The sequence below is a fragment of the Hesperophylax consimilis genome, chromosome 27 (assembly GCF_061612785.1).
Source record: "Hesperophylax consimilis isolate HC1 chromosome 27, BYU_Hcon_1.0, whole genome shotgun sequence".
In the NCBI taxonomy this organism is placed as follows: domain Eukaryota; kingdom Metazoa; phylum Arthropoda; class Insecta; order Trichoptera; family Limnephilidae; genus Hesperophylax; species Hesperophylax consimilis.
This window is the reverse complement of record NC_142862.1, coordinates 24,577,649-24,594,750: the sequence shown is the minus strand read 5'-3', so window position 1 is coordinate 24,594,750 and position 17,102 is coordinate 24,577,649. Positions and strand designations below refer to the sequence as shown.

General features: G+C 37.7%; 1 protein-coding gene across 1 annotated transcript in view; it reads left to right on the top strand.

Annotated features, from left to right (window-relative positions):
* The window catches only part of fra (neogenin protein frazzled), a 255,958-nt gene extending 239,236 nt beyond the window's left edge, over positions 1–16,722 (top strand). The window contains exons 23-30 of the mRNA XM_089647815.1: positions 5,865–6,014; positions 7,620–7,796; positions 9,963–10,099; positions 10,871–11,003; positions 11,834–11,963; positions 12,545–12,675; positions 13,391–13,519; positions 15,885–16,722. Coding sequence (XP_089503941.1) covers positions 5,865–6,014; positions 7,620–7,796; positions 9,963–10,099; positions 10,871–11,003; positions 11,834–11,963; positions 12,545–12,675; positions 13,391–13,519; positions 15,885–16,027 — 1,130 coding nt within the window. The 3' untranslated portion in view covers positions 16,028–16,722. The remainder of the gene's footprint in view (positions 1–5,864; positions 6,015–7,619; positions 7,797–9,962; positions 10,100–10,870; positions 11,004–11,833; positions 11,964–12,544; positions 12,676–13,390; positions 13,520–15,884) is intronic.
* Positions 16,723–17,102: the final 380 nt, after the last annotated feature.

Here is a 17,102-nt window from a genome sequence, read left to right as displayed (position 1 = left end):
GTGTCAACAGCCAAGCTGATATTGACAACAAAATAAATAAGAAATACTGGCAGGCATTGTCTACTGTCCTATATGTTCCAAAATATTTTATAATTTAAATCACATACAAATAAAGTAGCACATAACCATACCAGATATTTGCTAAACCTTTTGATGTAAAAAGCTATTTTTCAGTTTGTTCGAGTATTTTGGCTTCAAATCCAAATTTAAGTTTTGTAAAAAGGTCACGCAGCCTCTCCTCCTGTCCATCAAATCTTGGCTTAAGGAATCATCAGAAAAATAACTTATTTTAAATCATCATCATAGAAATTGCTGAAAAAAATCCTTCCCAAACCATAGAAGTCACTGGAAACTCTCTAACCAAAACCTAGTTCTCCTCCGCACAGGATCTCCTAGTAAAGACTAAGAGAATATTCTTCAACTGTTTTACAATTATATTTCATAGTATCTTCTTTATCTACAATTTATATTACATAGTATCTTCTTTATATACAGGGTGTATCGGCACTAACCCGACAAACTTTAACCAGCTATTCCTTAGCACATTTGGAGTAAAAAATGTTATGTACACTTTGCTGTCCGGTAACATTTTTTTTCTTTTAAAAACAAAAAATAAATAAAATTTCCACACTCCGCTACTGCCCACAGTATAGGGGTAAAATAATTGGCAACGCCGCGCTACTGTCATCTCTTTCACACATATTCTGTCTCAAGTCCCGTGTGGTTCCCGCCACCCCGTCTCGTATCAGTGGTCAGTGCTGTTTTGGGAGTTCGCATGTCATCAAGTTTCTAGTTTCGTTTTTGTTTTGTTATCTAAGTTTTTACTGTTGAAATATGCCCCTCAATTATCCACCTGCCGAGCAAGCAGATATTGTTTTTGTTTATGGATTTTGCAATGGAAATTCACGAGCAGCCGTAAGGGAGTATCGCATGAGGTTTCCTGGAAGACGCGTCCCACACCATGCTACCTTTGTCCAGGTTTGTACCCTATCAATTGTTTATTGAAACTATTTACATTCATTGATAATGCCAAAAAGCGCTTTTGAAATTTAAACTGGGAACATTAAAAACATAACAAGGGGCCACCAACTTTAAAAATGTAAATTGTACTTTAGGTGATTTGTGTTCAGTGGTCACTAAACGGCGTTTTAAAAAGTTAATTAATTTTAATCTCTAATAAATGCATCATTCACTGCAATTGAATTCACTCCCTTTCTCACCATGGGATTATTTAAATTACTTGAATTCAATTTCACCCCTGTGAATCCAAGATATCAACCGTACCTAGTTAAGAAAATTATAATTTAAAACACTTTGTTATACATTTTACTATAAAAAAATGAAATAAATGAAGAGAAAACGTAAGTTTTCTGATATGTGCCTAAAATAAGTGTTCTTTAAAAATAAAATGAGTGAAAAAGCCCGCGATTGTTTATTTGACATTATTACTGAGCTGAATAATAAAAGCAGTTGTTATTTGTTGTTTTGTTTCAGATGTATCAACAATTGCGTGACTGTGGCATCGGACGGATTGAAGGCGCCGGCGGAGGACACAACATCGTTCCTGTGGCAGTTGAGGAGAGAATCCTGAACTTAATTACCGAAGACCCCACGCTGTCCGTGCGTCGGGTCGCTCTGATGATAGGACACAGGGAACACATGGCGGTATGGAGAGTTCTGAAGAAGCACGGGCTCAAACCTTTTCACTATAGGCGCTGCCAAGGCCTCATGGAGAATGACCACTTTTCCAGAGTCGTGTACTGCAGAAGAATGCTGCATAATGTCATAAGAGATGCAGACTTCATGAAAAACATATTGTTTACCGACGAAGCACAGTTCACTAAAACAGGAGTGCTAAATGTGCACAACTTGCACCATTGGGCTGAACAAAACCCCAAGCTTGTTCGGGAGTCGTCGAGCCAGGACAGATTTTCCATCAACATGTGGGCAGGAATCCTGGGAAATCAAATACTCGGTCCAATCGAGTTGCCTCCCAGACTAAATGGACCGATGTATTTGGAGTTCTTACAAGTGCAACTGGGCGAGATTCTGGAAGATGTGAACCTCGAATTACTACGGAGAATGTGGTTCCAGCACGATGGAGCCCCACCACACTATTCGATTGCCGTGCGGAACTACTTGGATGTCGAGTTTCCTGGTCGTTGGATAGGCCGTGGAAGTCCGGCCATTGCTTGGCCACCAAGATCACCCGACCTGACCCCCCTGGATTACTACCTGTGGGGGGCTCTCAAGGAAAAAGTGTATGCTAAGCCAATAGCCTCAAGAGAGCAACTGCTCGAACGAGTGATGGAAGCCGCTGCAGAAATTAAAGCAAATCCTGCAAACTTAAATAATCAAAATATAACAAGACTACACGCTTGCATCGAAAATAATGGTAGTCACTTCGAACAAATGCTCCAATAAAAAAATTAACATAAACTACATGTCCGCATTTTCATTTATTATTTATTGGTAAAATTCTCACAATGTCATTCATTTACACATCAATATTACCTACATATCAATATTTAATAAAATCTGTAGAAGAGTATGCCCGTCGGCATTCAACAAGTTTTTCGACAAGTGTGTCGAAAAGCGTCTTCTCTCTTTCCTACACACTAAATATTAATGGTTAAAAATGAGACGACTGATGCTTGTAAGCGCGCCAATACGTAAAAACAACGAAACTCGAATAAGAATTGCCAGGTGGGTTTTTTAATCGCTTTAATCTGACTTTAAACAATAATTAAACACGTAAAAATTATTTAATATAATATTACAGTACAGTACTTTGAACCTTCGCAATAAATTTATTTGATTTTAAGTTTAGTTTGTAGAACTCCATTTCAATTTAGAGATTTTTTTTATTTTAACAGTCTTATTAAAAAATTTATAAAAACAGTGTGTTTATAAACAAGTTCTGCTAGTTGTAATTATTATTACGCGTGACAGCTGTTTCACCTTCTGACGGCATTATCAAACTTTGGTAAAGCCACTTACAGACGACGTAAGTGATAACTTTCTTTTTTTATTATTCTGGCTTTATTGATTTCCGAGTAAATTGTCGTAAATTATTATTTGCTAATCCCAATATTATTTGCTAATGCTAATAATTAAGTGAAATTTTAAACAATGCAATAATAGGATTATTGCATTGTTAATTTCACTTAATGTCGTTGGTATTTCCAACTGATGACTCAGGGGTTTATTTCCCTGAATAATTAAGTATTTTGGGGTCTAATTATTATGCATTTCATTACATCCGATAATTTAAACAATTTTTATGTTGAATTGGGGTAAGTTTTATGGCTAAGGGAAGGAGTGGAAGGTGAGGAAGTACCTGGATATTCAGATCTGGTCACCAAATACGGCTAGTCATTTCAAGCAACGTTTAAATTCTAAACCTGGATATTCAGATCTGGTCACCAAATACGGCTAGTCATTTCAAGCAACGTTTAAATTCTGAACCTGGATATTCAGATCTGGTCACCAAATACGGCTAGTCATTTCAAGTAACGTTTAAATTCTAAACCTGGATATTCAGATCTGGTCACCAAATACGGCTAGTCATTTCAAGCAACGTTTAAATTCTGAACCTGGATATTCAGATCTGGTCACCAAATACGGCTAGTCATTTCAAGCAACGTTTAAATTCTAAACCTGGATATTCAGATCTGGTCACCAAATACGGCTAGTCATTTCAAGCAACGTTTAAATTCTGAACCTGGATATTCAGATCTGGTCACCAAATACGGCTAGTCATTTCAAGCAACGTTTAAATTCTAAACCTGGATATTCAGATCTGGTCACCAAATACGGCTAGTCATTTCAAGTAACGTTTAAATTCTAAACCTGGATATTCAGATCTGGTCACCAAATACGGCTAGTCATTTCAAGCAACGTTTAAATTCTGAACCTGGATATTCAGATCTGGTCACCAAATACGGCTAGTCATTTCAAGCAACGTTTAAATTCTAAACCTGGATATTCAGATCTGGTCACCAAATACGGCTAGTCATTTCAAGCAACGTTTAAATTCTGAACCTGGATATTCAGATCTGGTCACCAAATACGGCTAGTCATTTCAAGCAACGTTTAAATTCTAAACCTGGATATTCAGATCTGGTCACCAAATACGGCTAGTCATTTCAAGCAACGTTTAAATTCTGAACCTGGATATTCAGATCTGGTCACCAAATACGGCTAGTCATTTCAAGCAACGTTTAAATTCTGAATTAATTAATCAATTACGAAAAAGCGTGGGGTTAAGAATATTTTTTTTAAATTATAGTTGTAATTTATTGTCGATTTTTTAAAAAAATTGCGATATTTTAAATAAAATTTAATAATTATTGTTTAAATAAATTAGCAATCTGGCAGCATTCATTTGCAGGTGGTCAATCCAATGCAGTCATGACGTTTGTGTGAGTGCTTTCCTTTGTCTCAGTGTGTTGCGCAGCAGTTTTATATGAACCGTTTTTTGATTCATCGGGATTGTTTTTAAAACTATACATTCTTTGTACCTTCAAATTAGTGGAAATAAACTTAAGTGTGTCAAGCTGCTCGTTATATTCCGGTAATTCTGGAAGGCTTTTAACATAAGCAATAATATTCATAAATCACATTCCGCGAAGTTGTAAATAACTAAATTTATTAAAAAATATACGTTGTAGGATAGCCTAGCAAGTAACATTTTGACAGAGCACTTACGGTGATTTAAAAAACAACGGCGCTGTTCAAATAATCCAATTATTATTATTGATAAGTACCTAAGTGAGGAAAATTGTTTTTAAAAGTGCTCAGAATTATTGGACTTCGATTATAAATTCAGGAAATCTACTAATTAGTTTCTTAGTTTCAAAATTAGACTATTTAATACGTGAAACGCGTAAGAGGTGAAACCAAAGCATTCCAGAGGTGAAACAATTTAGATACAAAAATAAAACTGATGTGTACAATACAAGAAGACAATCAGTGATTCGCATACGAAAAATGTGAATAATCATTATTGTTAAATAAAATATTTCTTTTCTGGTACTGGATTATGTAATACGGGCTTCGTTCGCAGCAACACGCGAGAGTTGCGATGTTGCTTTCAAATTTTGACAAAGGATAAAACAGTGGTGACATGTGGTGAAAATATGTTTAATTAATTTTTTATTAAAAAAAAACGTTACCGGACAGCAAAGTGCACATAACATTTTTTACTCCAAATGTGCTAAGGAATAGCTGGTTAAAGTTTGTCGGGTTAGTGCCGATACACCCTGTATAATTTATATTTCATAGTATGTTCTTAAGGCGAAGCACTACGAACTTATGCAAAATCATGTGTTATCGGTTTGAAAATTTGATTCTGTAATCAAATACTGCGAAATATTTTTTTTTATCTTTTCGCAAGCCTTTTTATAAACCCAGAAATAAGTATCAGACCTATAAACTGCTTTAAAGTGGCAAGTTAAGTTCTTTAGAAAATGATCGGAAAGCATTTAAATGTTTGTGCCTGAACTTTGCAAAATAACATAAAACACTCTTTTTGAAAATGTTTTTTTCTTGCATAAATCAAAACAGCGGCTGGAGTTAAGCCAGAATTTATCGCTATCTCGTACGTAGTGTTATTTTTGGCGGCCTAATCTCAAATATTATAAATAAAATTTATAAAAAAATTAATTAGGTTTTCGGCGTTTAGTTTTGGTGTAGCCGTCAAGTACCGGATACCTTATTTTACCAGTTTGACTCTTGTCATCTTTCAATTTTGATATTTGATTAACTTACTTCTGCCATAACTTCCTCAGACCTTATTTAATTCAACATCATTCCTTTCCAATGCTGCATATTTACTGTTATGTGTTATGAATGTCGTATAGGCTCTGGCGACGGCGTGTCGGGCGTTTCATCCATGACGTTGCCGCGGCCGTCCCGGGACAGCTGCGAGTACGACACGGCACTGCCGGCGGGCCACTCCAACCCGCCGTGTTCGTCGCTGGACAAGAGGCACTATGTGCCCACCTATGTCGGTAAGTCTCACATATGGTCATACAGATAAGAACACATGGAAATATTATTTTTTTTTTACCTTGTTTATTTCATAATGGTTCCTTGTCAAAATGGAACAGTGACAAAACAGAAAAGTGAGGAAATAGAACAAACAAACAAAATCTAACCTAACTATACATCAAGCCGTTTTACCGCCAGGGTAGGCAGAGAGGGTAGGTAGACTGCCACACAACTCTGTCTTGGCACACACTTCATTCACATTCATACATTGTTTCTTATATACCTGTAGTATCTCTCTGGGACTACTATACTCTGTGTTATTCTGACTCTTGACATGGCCTGACCTAAGTATTTGATTCACTTGATCGTGCCATGTCTCATATATTCTCCTTACGCTCCTTTCTATATTCATCCGCTCTTTTTTTTCTTCTTCTCTGTGACCTCTGTCTGTGCAGTGTAAAGGCAAGGGAGCTATTTCGCCACCCGGTTGGGAAGCGTTGTGAGGCGGGTTAAGATAGGGGCTGCGGGAAGGGATTTATTGATGCGGGTCTTGAAGAGGCCCGGATTATATGAAGGAGGAAAAACATGCCGGTAGCTCGTTTCACATACGAGCCATCTTACACAAAAACAAGTCAAAAGAAACTACACACCTAAACCATCTAAGTGTCCCTTTCTCAATCTTATCCACTACGCTTACATCAGCTAGGCATTTTTCCAGGTCTTTGAACATGGCCATACAAGGGTCTTATACACCTAAATCCAATTCTCTTATCATGTTCTATTTTGTCACTGTTCTGTTTCATCCGGTTACCGTATTAATAATACACACCCTTTATGTAAAAATTTGTTTTATTTCTAATCCTGTAGATCGCTTTTGTAACATATTTAAAAGTTGTTGTTTATGTTTCCCACCCTTCATACATATGTAAATAGGACCCTTAATCATTATACTCTTACACCCCTCATACATTTATTTGTTATTTGTTTGTCTGCTTCACAAAAAGCTCGCACATTATTTTGTATTGTTGAAATTTGAATCAGTGATTGTCAAAACTCTATTCGTTCATCCAATTTTTTTTAGTCTCAACCCCTCAGGTATATTCTGTCCGTAGGTCGGAATATATTCGCTTTGCAATAAAATACAAATAAATAGAATAATTGTGAACTTATTCGAAAACTAGAAACTTTTTTTTGAAAGGTGATGAAATACGCTTTGAAATTTTAATATTAGAACAAACATACAATTTTTGAAATATTACAAGTTATAAACACTGAAATAAAATAACTGATAATGAAGAAATCACTGTATTAGACAAATGTATTATAAACATCAGTATCGAAGTTTCATATATTTTTCTCAAATTGCGGTCGGAAGCTTTTCGGTTTCATAGAGGTGTACATTTTAATTCTCCAGTGGTTAACTTCTGGATTTAACACAGAGCATTGTGTTTTCTCTTTCTAACACCACGGAGACACTTTAACAAATTAGACTGAGGGGTTAAACAGCAAATAAAACATTGACTGTAAATGGTAAAGGGGACATGGTGTTTGACATTCACTGAATTCATTTGCTTTTTTGTTTCGCACCATCCTTCGAACATGTCCAAAAACAATGCACCAATCAGGATCCTCGTCCCCCGTCTGCGGAGAGCTCTCATTGGGCGGAAATTCATCGATGGGCGGGGCTTCGTCGCGAAACTCCGCCTTCTTGTCGACGGGCGGCCAATCGGGAAGCAGCCGACCTATGATCGTGGCCAAACCTAAGCCGATGCTCAACGTTGAACATTACAGTAGGGATCCTTGTAAGTTTGCGTTTAAAACACTGTTAGGCTGCTCTTCCACGGGGTTACGCAAGTATCTTGACGACTTCAGAGGAGGATCATACATTTCTGACATTTTGTAAACTCGTCGGTCGCAACGCTCGTCTCCCGCGACTGACCGGGCGAGATTGTACCCACTCACGTCGTTGAGCCTTTATACATGGTTTTTCTTGTCTCAGACATTTTGTAACAATGAGGTGGTTTAGATCAGAGGTTCCCAAAGTGGTCTATATGGACCCTCAGGGGTCGATATCGGCTTGCTGGGGGTCTATGTCAGCGAGAAAAAAATTTGAGGGTCCACGATATTCAAATGGGGGTCAACATTTAGGAGTTCCGTAAATGACACAATAGACCTAACACAAATATAATAGACTGAGAAATTACTTATTTGCATTTTTATATTTCGTAAAGTTGTTAATTGAGGTATATAAATAGAGTCTACATTCCTTTTCTCGTCAGAATTAATATATTCAAGCAAAACATTGCACATTGGAAGCCGCGAATTTTCCTAGTTCCCCAACTTGTTTTTGAAAAACGTCCAGGGTAATAACGACATTCAACATTTAAATGTACTTTACACAGACTTCAAAACTAAGTTTGAGAACATTTTGACTATCGAAATGGAACGTTGAAGAATCGGAAAACATGTGACAAGAAGAAATGACCGGAATAAGCACTGGCAAAGAATTTAAAGGGCAGTTCTGTAGGGCCAGCTACAGAAAGAAATTCCCATTGCTTATCCTGCTTCATTTTCATTTGGTGTAATACCTCACAAGGGTGCCCCTGTCTGCACAGTGTAAAGACAGAGCAACTATACCGCCACCCGGTTGTTGGGCAGGCAAGGGAAGGGAATCTTTTTACTAAAATAATAAATGATTGTCTCATGGGACGTTAATAGTTTTAGGAAAATTCAATATTCGGCAGGCAGGGGGTCTACGGGAAAAAAAAATTTGGCAAGTGGTCTACGGGGCAAAAAGTTTGGGAACCTCTGGTTTAGATCAATGCTAGGAACAAAACAGTCAACAAAGAATAACTGCATTATGCATGAGGTTATGAAAGAATTCAAGTTTTGACATTTCGAAAATTCAACAATAATTTGGTGGCAACGTGGGTCTCGTGATTTCAGTAGCGATATGTGTGGAATAATTTGTTTATGGGAAGAGTATCGGACACTTGCATATCCCTGTGGAAGAAAGGTTTAATTAAAAAAAAGCTTTTATTTATTATTTTTGCACTTTCATTGTTTCTATCATCTTTTGTAATAACGATCATTCTTCGTCTATCCATTGCTGAATGAAGTCCTACTAAATAGTGAAGTATTGCGTTCCTTGCTTTGTGTTGCTTTGTAATTCTGCCTGATCTTATTTATCTCATCTCTTCCAGAGGGTTTAAAGGTTTTATAAATATGTATTACTAAGACCACCTGTAACAAAATTCACCAGTTCCAATGAAATTGACTGCTGTTGTTAAAATAACATAAAATTTACAACAAAATTTACCGCAGTTGATATATATACGGTGTCCGGAAACTAATGGTACAAGCGGGAAATGGGATTCTACATGACAAAGAACCTGAAAAAAAAAATTTATGATATGAGCTTTTTGATATTTTTAAACTTTTTTTTGGCTACTACATAAAGGGTAAATAAAAGGTACTTGCACCACTAAATCGACTCCAAATGAGTTTCTCACTTTTATGACTAGTTTCAGTACACCATTCTTGACATAGAATACATATTTATAACGAAATTGACCACAGTTGACTATAATAGACAATTTATAACCAAATTTGACTATAATAGACAATTTATAACCAAATTAATCGCACTTGACAATAATCCACCATTTCAGACCATGTACAATGATTGACAATAATAGACCATTTACAATAAAATTGACCACTGCTAAAAATATGTAATCGACGTTTTAAACCAAGTTGACAACAATAGATAATATTTTACAATAAATTTACCACAGTTGGCAATAATACACATTTTTTACCAAAATAAGACAGTTGACAATGATTTACCATTTTCTTTCTAATTTATTCAGTTGATGATAATAGACCATGTTCTATCAATATACAGACCACAAATTAAGTCTTGTACTCAATCAGAAATGAATGTAATTTGGAAATCCTTTCTGCAGCAATGTCTTCAATCAACACCTGTACCATCAGCTCGAGTAATCCCGAAGCCATCCCTCCTGGGATGAGGCCCATGTACCCCCGCACGCAGTACCCCGTGCCCTCTCAGCCCTCCAGGCACCACCTCAACATAGATCAGGTACGCCCCAACATTAATTGATTAACCAACACTGCTTTGTTGAAGTCCAAGTGTATCAGACAGCTGAGGCTTATTCAATTGTTTATCTTTATTTCTATGTTGACTTCTTGATAATATTCTTATCACCTATGTTGCCTTTGCAAAGTTGAATTACTCGCACGGCAAACCGTGGGACCTTTCATCTGATTAACATGCCGATTGTCACCTTTGGTAGTTATGTTGAGTTTGTTTTACAAGCATTTCAATGAAGCCTGCTTGAAAGAACGAGCTGCAATCAACCCCTGCGAGAAACTCGGCAATCAACAGCGGAACACCCGTTCACAGTTGATGTTGGATTCATGAGAACGGGTCATTTCTCCATTTTCTCTCATTTAGCAGCATGTTTGAGCATTGTTCTATGAAATACACTGAACATAATGCCGGGCCCAGACATGTGTAAAGTGTGACATAATGTATCATGTAATGTAACGCAAATTTATATGTAATGTTCATGGCGATGATCGCGCCAATCCACCACCTTAACAGGTTGACACACAAAAAGCATTCGCAGTGCTTGTTTGGTTTGGTTGGCATTTTGTTTGAATTCGAACTACAACAGGATTCATTACCCATTACGTGCTTCTGGACCCGCCATAAGGAAGTTTATGTTGATAAAAAATTAATTGTTGAAAATTGACTGAGACCATTGTCTATTTAGTTGTTGATACCCCCTTATAAGAATAAAGTAGATATTTGAAGGGATATCCTAATAGCATGTAATTATTATTCCAGAATACCCCGCTGCTGTCTGCTGCGGGAAGTTCCATCAGCGGCACCCTCCCCTCGCAGTCCTCCATCAGTTCGTTGGGGCAGGCCTCCGCCCTGCATCACCAACACCCCGCCATGGGCATCTCTCCTATGTCCTGTAAGTACTCACTTCCTTCTATTCCTGGCTCGATTGTGAACTACCCGATCATTTAATATGAATCATCAGTGATTTGGTTACTTTTTCAAATTGACCTTTTACAAAGAGCGACCATAGATGTACAAATTTTGTAGACCGGATGTCTTGAATCTCGTTCACGCAACAGAGAATTAGAGTTTGTGCCTAGTATCCAAATCTGTCATATTAGCAAACCGATAAACCTTACCGCCATCAGGGACCGTTTCCAAAAGTAACTGTATAAAGAAAAAGTTCCGTGTTACTGGAATCTGGAACTACAGTGACAGTCCATTTCAGATTAACCATCATATTGATTTCCCAAACACAATTGCCATTATTAGGCGTGCCGATAGCTAAGCACGTATTGACAATGAAATAAATATGAAATCATTTGTACGAGCTTCATTTGTCTTCATCCGTTTAATCCATTAATTTAGCCAGTAATTTAGCAGACACCGAAGCTTATCTTATAGGCCGCGCTAAATTAGGTCTAGCGGTCTATCAATTGCTGACTATGCTCACACATACCGCCTAATAACCACGGATGACGGATTTAGTCAATATTGCTTTGATTAAGTGTTTTATCGTTCGACCGTGCTTAGGCCCCAAGAGACATCACCAACAACCTATCGTATTGACAATCCTGGTGAACTTCATCTATGCTGACTGTCTATATGACAATGATTAAAATAATGTTCAAATTTGAAACATATCATTACAGGTATTTATTATTCTTCTTGGCATTTCTTTTAACTCTGTGCCCACTACAATAACATGCATTAATATAAATCTATGTTTGTGTTGTGTTGCAGGTTCCCAGATGTCATGTGTGGCGGGCGCACCCGCCTGTCCCTCCCCCTCCCCGGCCAGTGAGGGCTTCCCCGACAGTGCCCGTGAGAGGGAGCAGGGGCACTACGTGGCCTATGAGGCCCTTCACCCTCCGTGAGTACACACACCAACACCTGCGTCTTCCTAGGGCATCATCACAATTTGATCAAACACTGAAACAACCATTTAAACATTGAAACTTTTTTGTGTCAAAAATTTCACTGATCGTCGAGTTAATGGTCAACAAATGTGATTTGGACTGGACTTAAAATCCCAACCTAAAACCTTATTGTAGCTACATTATGGGCAGATATTGCAAAGGATTTAAGCAGTACGGGAAACCTAACCTGTGGTATACCACAGGGCTCTCTTCTTGGGCCTCTATTATTCCAACTAACTAACCATCACACCGTTTACTGAAGAGGTAGGCAGATGACATAGACCGCTACACAACTCTTGTCTTATCGCACACTCTTTGCTTCATTCACATACATGCATCGTCTCGTATATACTCTTCTGGTATTCTGACTCTGGACATGAACCGATTCAAGTATCTGATTTTCTCGGGCTTCCACATCATGTATTCACCTTACACTCCTTTCTTCGTTAATCTGCTCCATATATCCAAATATTTTCAAATTTGGTACATAATCTTTATTGTGTATTAAATGTTAGGTTATGTTTATTATTTGCAGGAGGGACAGTTTAGAAGCGGCGGGTGCTTCTGGGTCCCTAACTAGGCGTGGGGCCCCCGTGCATCCCCTTCGCAGCTTCAGCGTTCCGGCGCCCCCTCCGAGTGACGCACCGCACACGCCACATCATCACGGTAAGCTCTTGTTCCCCTTTCCCCTCCCTCATTACGAAAATAATGCCATTGTAAATTACTAGGTTCTGCCTAAAACTGACTAACCATTTATCACGCCAATTCTCCGCAGGTTTGGACTGCCACACAGATCTCTCCTGGCATTCCTTGATTTATTCACAGTCATACTTCCTCTTTTAGGTATTTATAGTATGGTGTCTGGAAATCGTGAGAAATAATAGTCAGACTTACAATTAACAATGAAATTATTAAGGGCAAGATAAATTTATGATTCGAGGGTTAATATCACAAAAACGTTAACTATAAAAAACACACAAACAATTCTACGCCTTAAAGTCAAAGAACATTATCTACAAAAAACATACCAATAATTCGAGGACTCGAACAGTACAGTAATTTTGTAGATACATAACATTGTTTGACTTGTCCTCGAATTATTGGTATGTTTTTTGTAGATAACGTTATTTGACATTAAGCCTTCGAATTTAGATATTGGATACGTGATACAAGAGTGAGCAAACAAGGTGAAAAGATGCAGCTCGTCCAAGTCGAGAGTTTCGAATGTCTTTATTGTTGGATAACAGCGTCTGGAACGTTTTCCGCTAATGGCGCTATATATATATGTGTATTGTAAGTTGTTAGGTGCTTTTGTCTATTGCCATGAGTCTCCCTTTATACATAATCTTCTGTTATTCTGACTATTGAGGTGTATTTGCAGTTTCGGTCACGATACGGCCGACCAACACATCTCCGTACAAGAAACCCCTGGTCCCGGCTGTTCCCGTCAACCAGTCTCCTTCTAGTCACCTAGGACAGGGCTCCTTGGGACTCAACAGGCTACAGCAAGGTAAACAAACTCAACTATTATTGATACACAATGATCAACACTGTTTCAAAATATAATTCTTCTTCTTCTTCAATGGCGCTACAGCAACATGGAGTAGTCCTCTGGCATCTTTCCTGACATCGTCCTCCCATCTCAGCCTAGGTCTGCCCGCCTTTCGTTTGCCTCCCGGGTGTCCTGTTAGAACCTTCTTTGGTACACGTGTGCTTGGCATTCGGTGCACATGTCCGGCCCATCTTAGTCTTTGGAGCCGTAAATGAGTAGAGAGTCTGGGAGCTTGGTAGATGTCATATAGCTCCTTATTGTGGCGGATTCTCCATGCCTCTCCCTCTCGCACCGCTCCTAAGATTCTTCCAAGTACCTTTCTTTCGAAGGTGTCCAGCCGTTCCGCACACTTTGCTGTCAGTGTTCCCGCCTCACATCCATAGGCCAAGACCGTTCTAATAATTGTTTTATACAGGGTTATTTTGGTTTTCCTATGGACGTTTCGGGATTTGAACACTGGCAGCAACGCGAAGTAAGTGTTGTTAGCGGCTGTGATGCGCTTTCTTACTTCTACTGGGTCTTCGTTGTCCTGCGTTATGATGGAGCCCAGGTAGGCAAACTCTTCGACCACTTCAAAGTTATAGGAGTTTTTAAAATTCACTTTATCTTTTATTCTGCGGTGTGGGGTTCTGGTTTACATCATGATTTTAGTTTTGTTCTCATTGATTTGCAAGCCCACTTCTCTTGCTGCAGTCTCCAAAGGGTCAAACACCTCTCTTACAGCCTGTAAGGATCTTCCGACAATGTTAAGGTCGTCTGCATATCCAACTATTTGATTGCTTTTGTAGCAAATGTTTGAGTCGGTATATAATTATACCGTTAAAAATAACAGCTAGATGCTGTCAACGCTATTGACTAAAGTTAACACTGGGATATAATTGATTATATCAGTACTGACAAGAACCTAATGCCAGCATGCTTGTACACTTGTGCTGGCTTAGGTTCCTGTCAGTGGCGATATGTGAAAGAAATAAAGATTTTTGTTTTTAATTGAAAAAAAAATGTCGCTGTACACCAAAATTGCAAGCGTTAATCCTCTTAAAGCCGGTATTACAATATAATAATTAGTGAAATGAATGTGGTTTTCGGCGTTTAGTTTTGGTATAGTTGTCAAGTAAGTGATGATGGACACTGTAATGCTGTCTGTTAAAAATTAATCGCAATAATACTTTTGGCTGTGAAAATCTCAAATCATATCTGACTTTTGAATTTGTTTAAATCCTAGTTTTACTCCATAATAATCCAATATAATATCAATATTTGTGTTACAGTCAATCATTTAATTCCGTAGATAGCAAATTTCATTCCCAGCATTTGTTGTGTGATTAGAACTGGTAACCCCACCCCTTTTGCTGATAACGTTAGTTAGATTAGATAACAGAATTCAAGATGCTAATAAATATATCTCTATCAATGATTACGGGACGGGAATGCGTCCATTTTACACGGGAACGTTCATCAATTGGTTGCAACGTGGCATTCTTAGATTAGGCTCTGATGTTGATAATAATTGTGGAAAATTTGGGAAGAAAATTGGATACTATACGGTCAGATGAAGTAAGGACATTTTTTTATTATGTTTTCAATTATAAATTGTTTAACCCGATCCACGCCGTTGTTGCATGTGGGATACATCGGTATACCATCCCCGTATGTAGATGTTGCATATTAACACACTTCCTATGGGAAGGGTAGTTCTACCTTTTACTCCGGTCCTACTTGAATGGCTGTAAAGGCACTGCTGTCCGATAATTCTAAATGAATTTTGTATACCAATCTTTTTGTTAGGGTCCCTGCTATAAATATACCCTCATCAGCAGTGGCGGTTCTTCCCTTAGATCAATTGGTGTTTGACCCCCCAAAATTATAAGACAACAATAATAATAAATTAGATTAATAAATTAATTCCTTCCTCCCTCCTACAACATGGGACTCTTCAAGACCCATGTTCACTCCTTCCTCTCCACAAAAAGACCCCCCACACAGCATCCCCAAAGATGACATAGGCCCTGAGGGAAATTATTTTCTTCAGGGCCTCCTGTGTGGAGTTAATATAAAAAAAATGTGTGTCAAAACAACTGGTCTTATTCTTAATTTTTTTGAAATGTACCACGAAACAGCAGAGCTGCGAGCGGCGGCGGCGAGTGACGAGTAGTGACATCTGTTGTCTCTAATAGAAGCTTTCATTCACAAGTCCACACGATTCGCTGGGTCAATTTAAAGAATGTCCAACTTTGGCATCTTCTCTCCCTAAAAATATAGAAAAAATAGGCATTGCATAAATATATTTTTTTACTTAAGTATGTATTCCTTTAACCCCCAGGAATGCTGGTGCCCCACTCTAACGATGAACTGGAGCCCCTGGCCCCCTCCTGCTCCACCGAGCGACTGCACCAGGAGATGGCCAACCTCGAGGGGCTCATGAAAGATCTCAACGCCATCACCGCCAACCAATTTGAGTGCTAGGTCTTCACCGCTTGGAGCAACCTCCAATTCCAGTGTTATTTATTTTGCTAGGACTTCATTGCTTACGAAGTGAACCAATTGTATGTGCAAATTATTACACATGCTAAAAAAATTGGAACTAGAACTTCGTCGTTATTCGGATTCTTCGTTAGAACTTCATCGGCTTAATTGTACTTTAAAACTGGTCGCTAGAATACCTACTGTTAATTGGATTTTAACCAATGTATTAGAGCTGCATTTTGAGATTTTTTTGCTGGTAATTCATCATATTGATGATGTCATCCAATTTGAGTGCTCAATCTTGAATCATTGTGGTGTTCTGCAAGAGGAAGGCGATGAAGCAATTGCAGCTGCTACTGCATCAATAAAGTAAGTGCTACAACATGATTACATTCGCCGGCATTGGATAGCAAAGCTTTGCTAGATCTTCATCACAGTAAATATACGTCCGATCTACAGTACCTTTAAGACAGAGATGATCACTGAAGTACTAGAAATCACATTTACATATTATGAAGAACTATATTAATCTTAGTTAATGACTTTTGTGCAATGTACTACTTATAATATAAATTTTGCACAAATTTTATTGCTGTAATTTCATCGTTTTAATGAAAATCTGATGAAATACTAAATTCAAGACTTTTCAATGAATAAAGACAATTCATTGGTTTTTCTATGCTTTCTTTTAGGCATTCAGCACTGTATTATAGTAACTGATAAAAAAACTATATAAATATTAGTTTAAATTATGGTGGACTTACCATTTTGATATTATGTGTATCTTCACATACGACGTGTATAGTAAATTTAGATTTAAATTAAATTATAAACAATTGTACATATTATAATTAATTTAACCGTGCGTGCAAATTATCGATATACAATTTGGTGATATAAACGAATATGTAAATTAGGACGTGAGCTAATCGAAATATTTATAGTCGTACCATTTGTTTATGTTATCATAAGACGTATATTTATATTAAAAATGCTTTTGTATTGTGATTTATATAATATTATATACACTGGCATTTGTCACTTTGAGATTGAATATTCGTTAGAATAACGATGT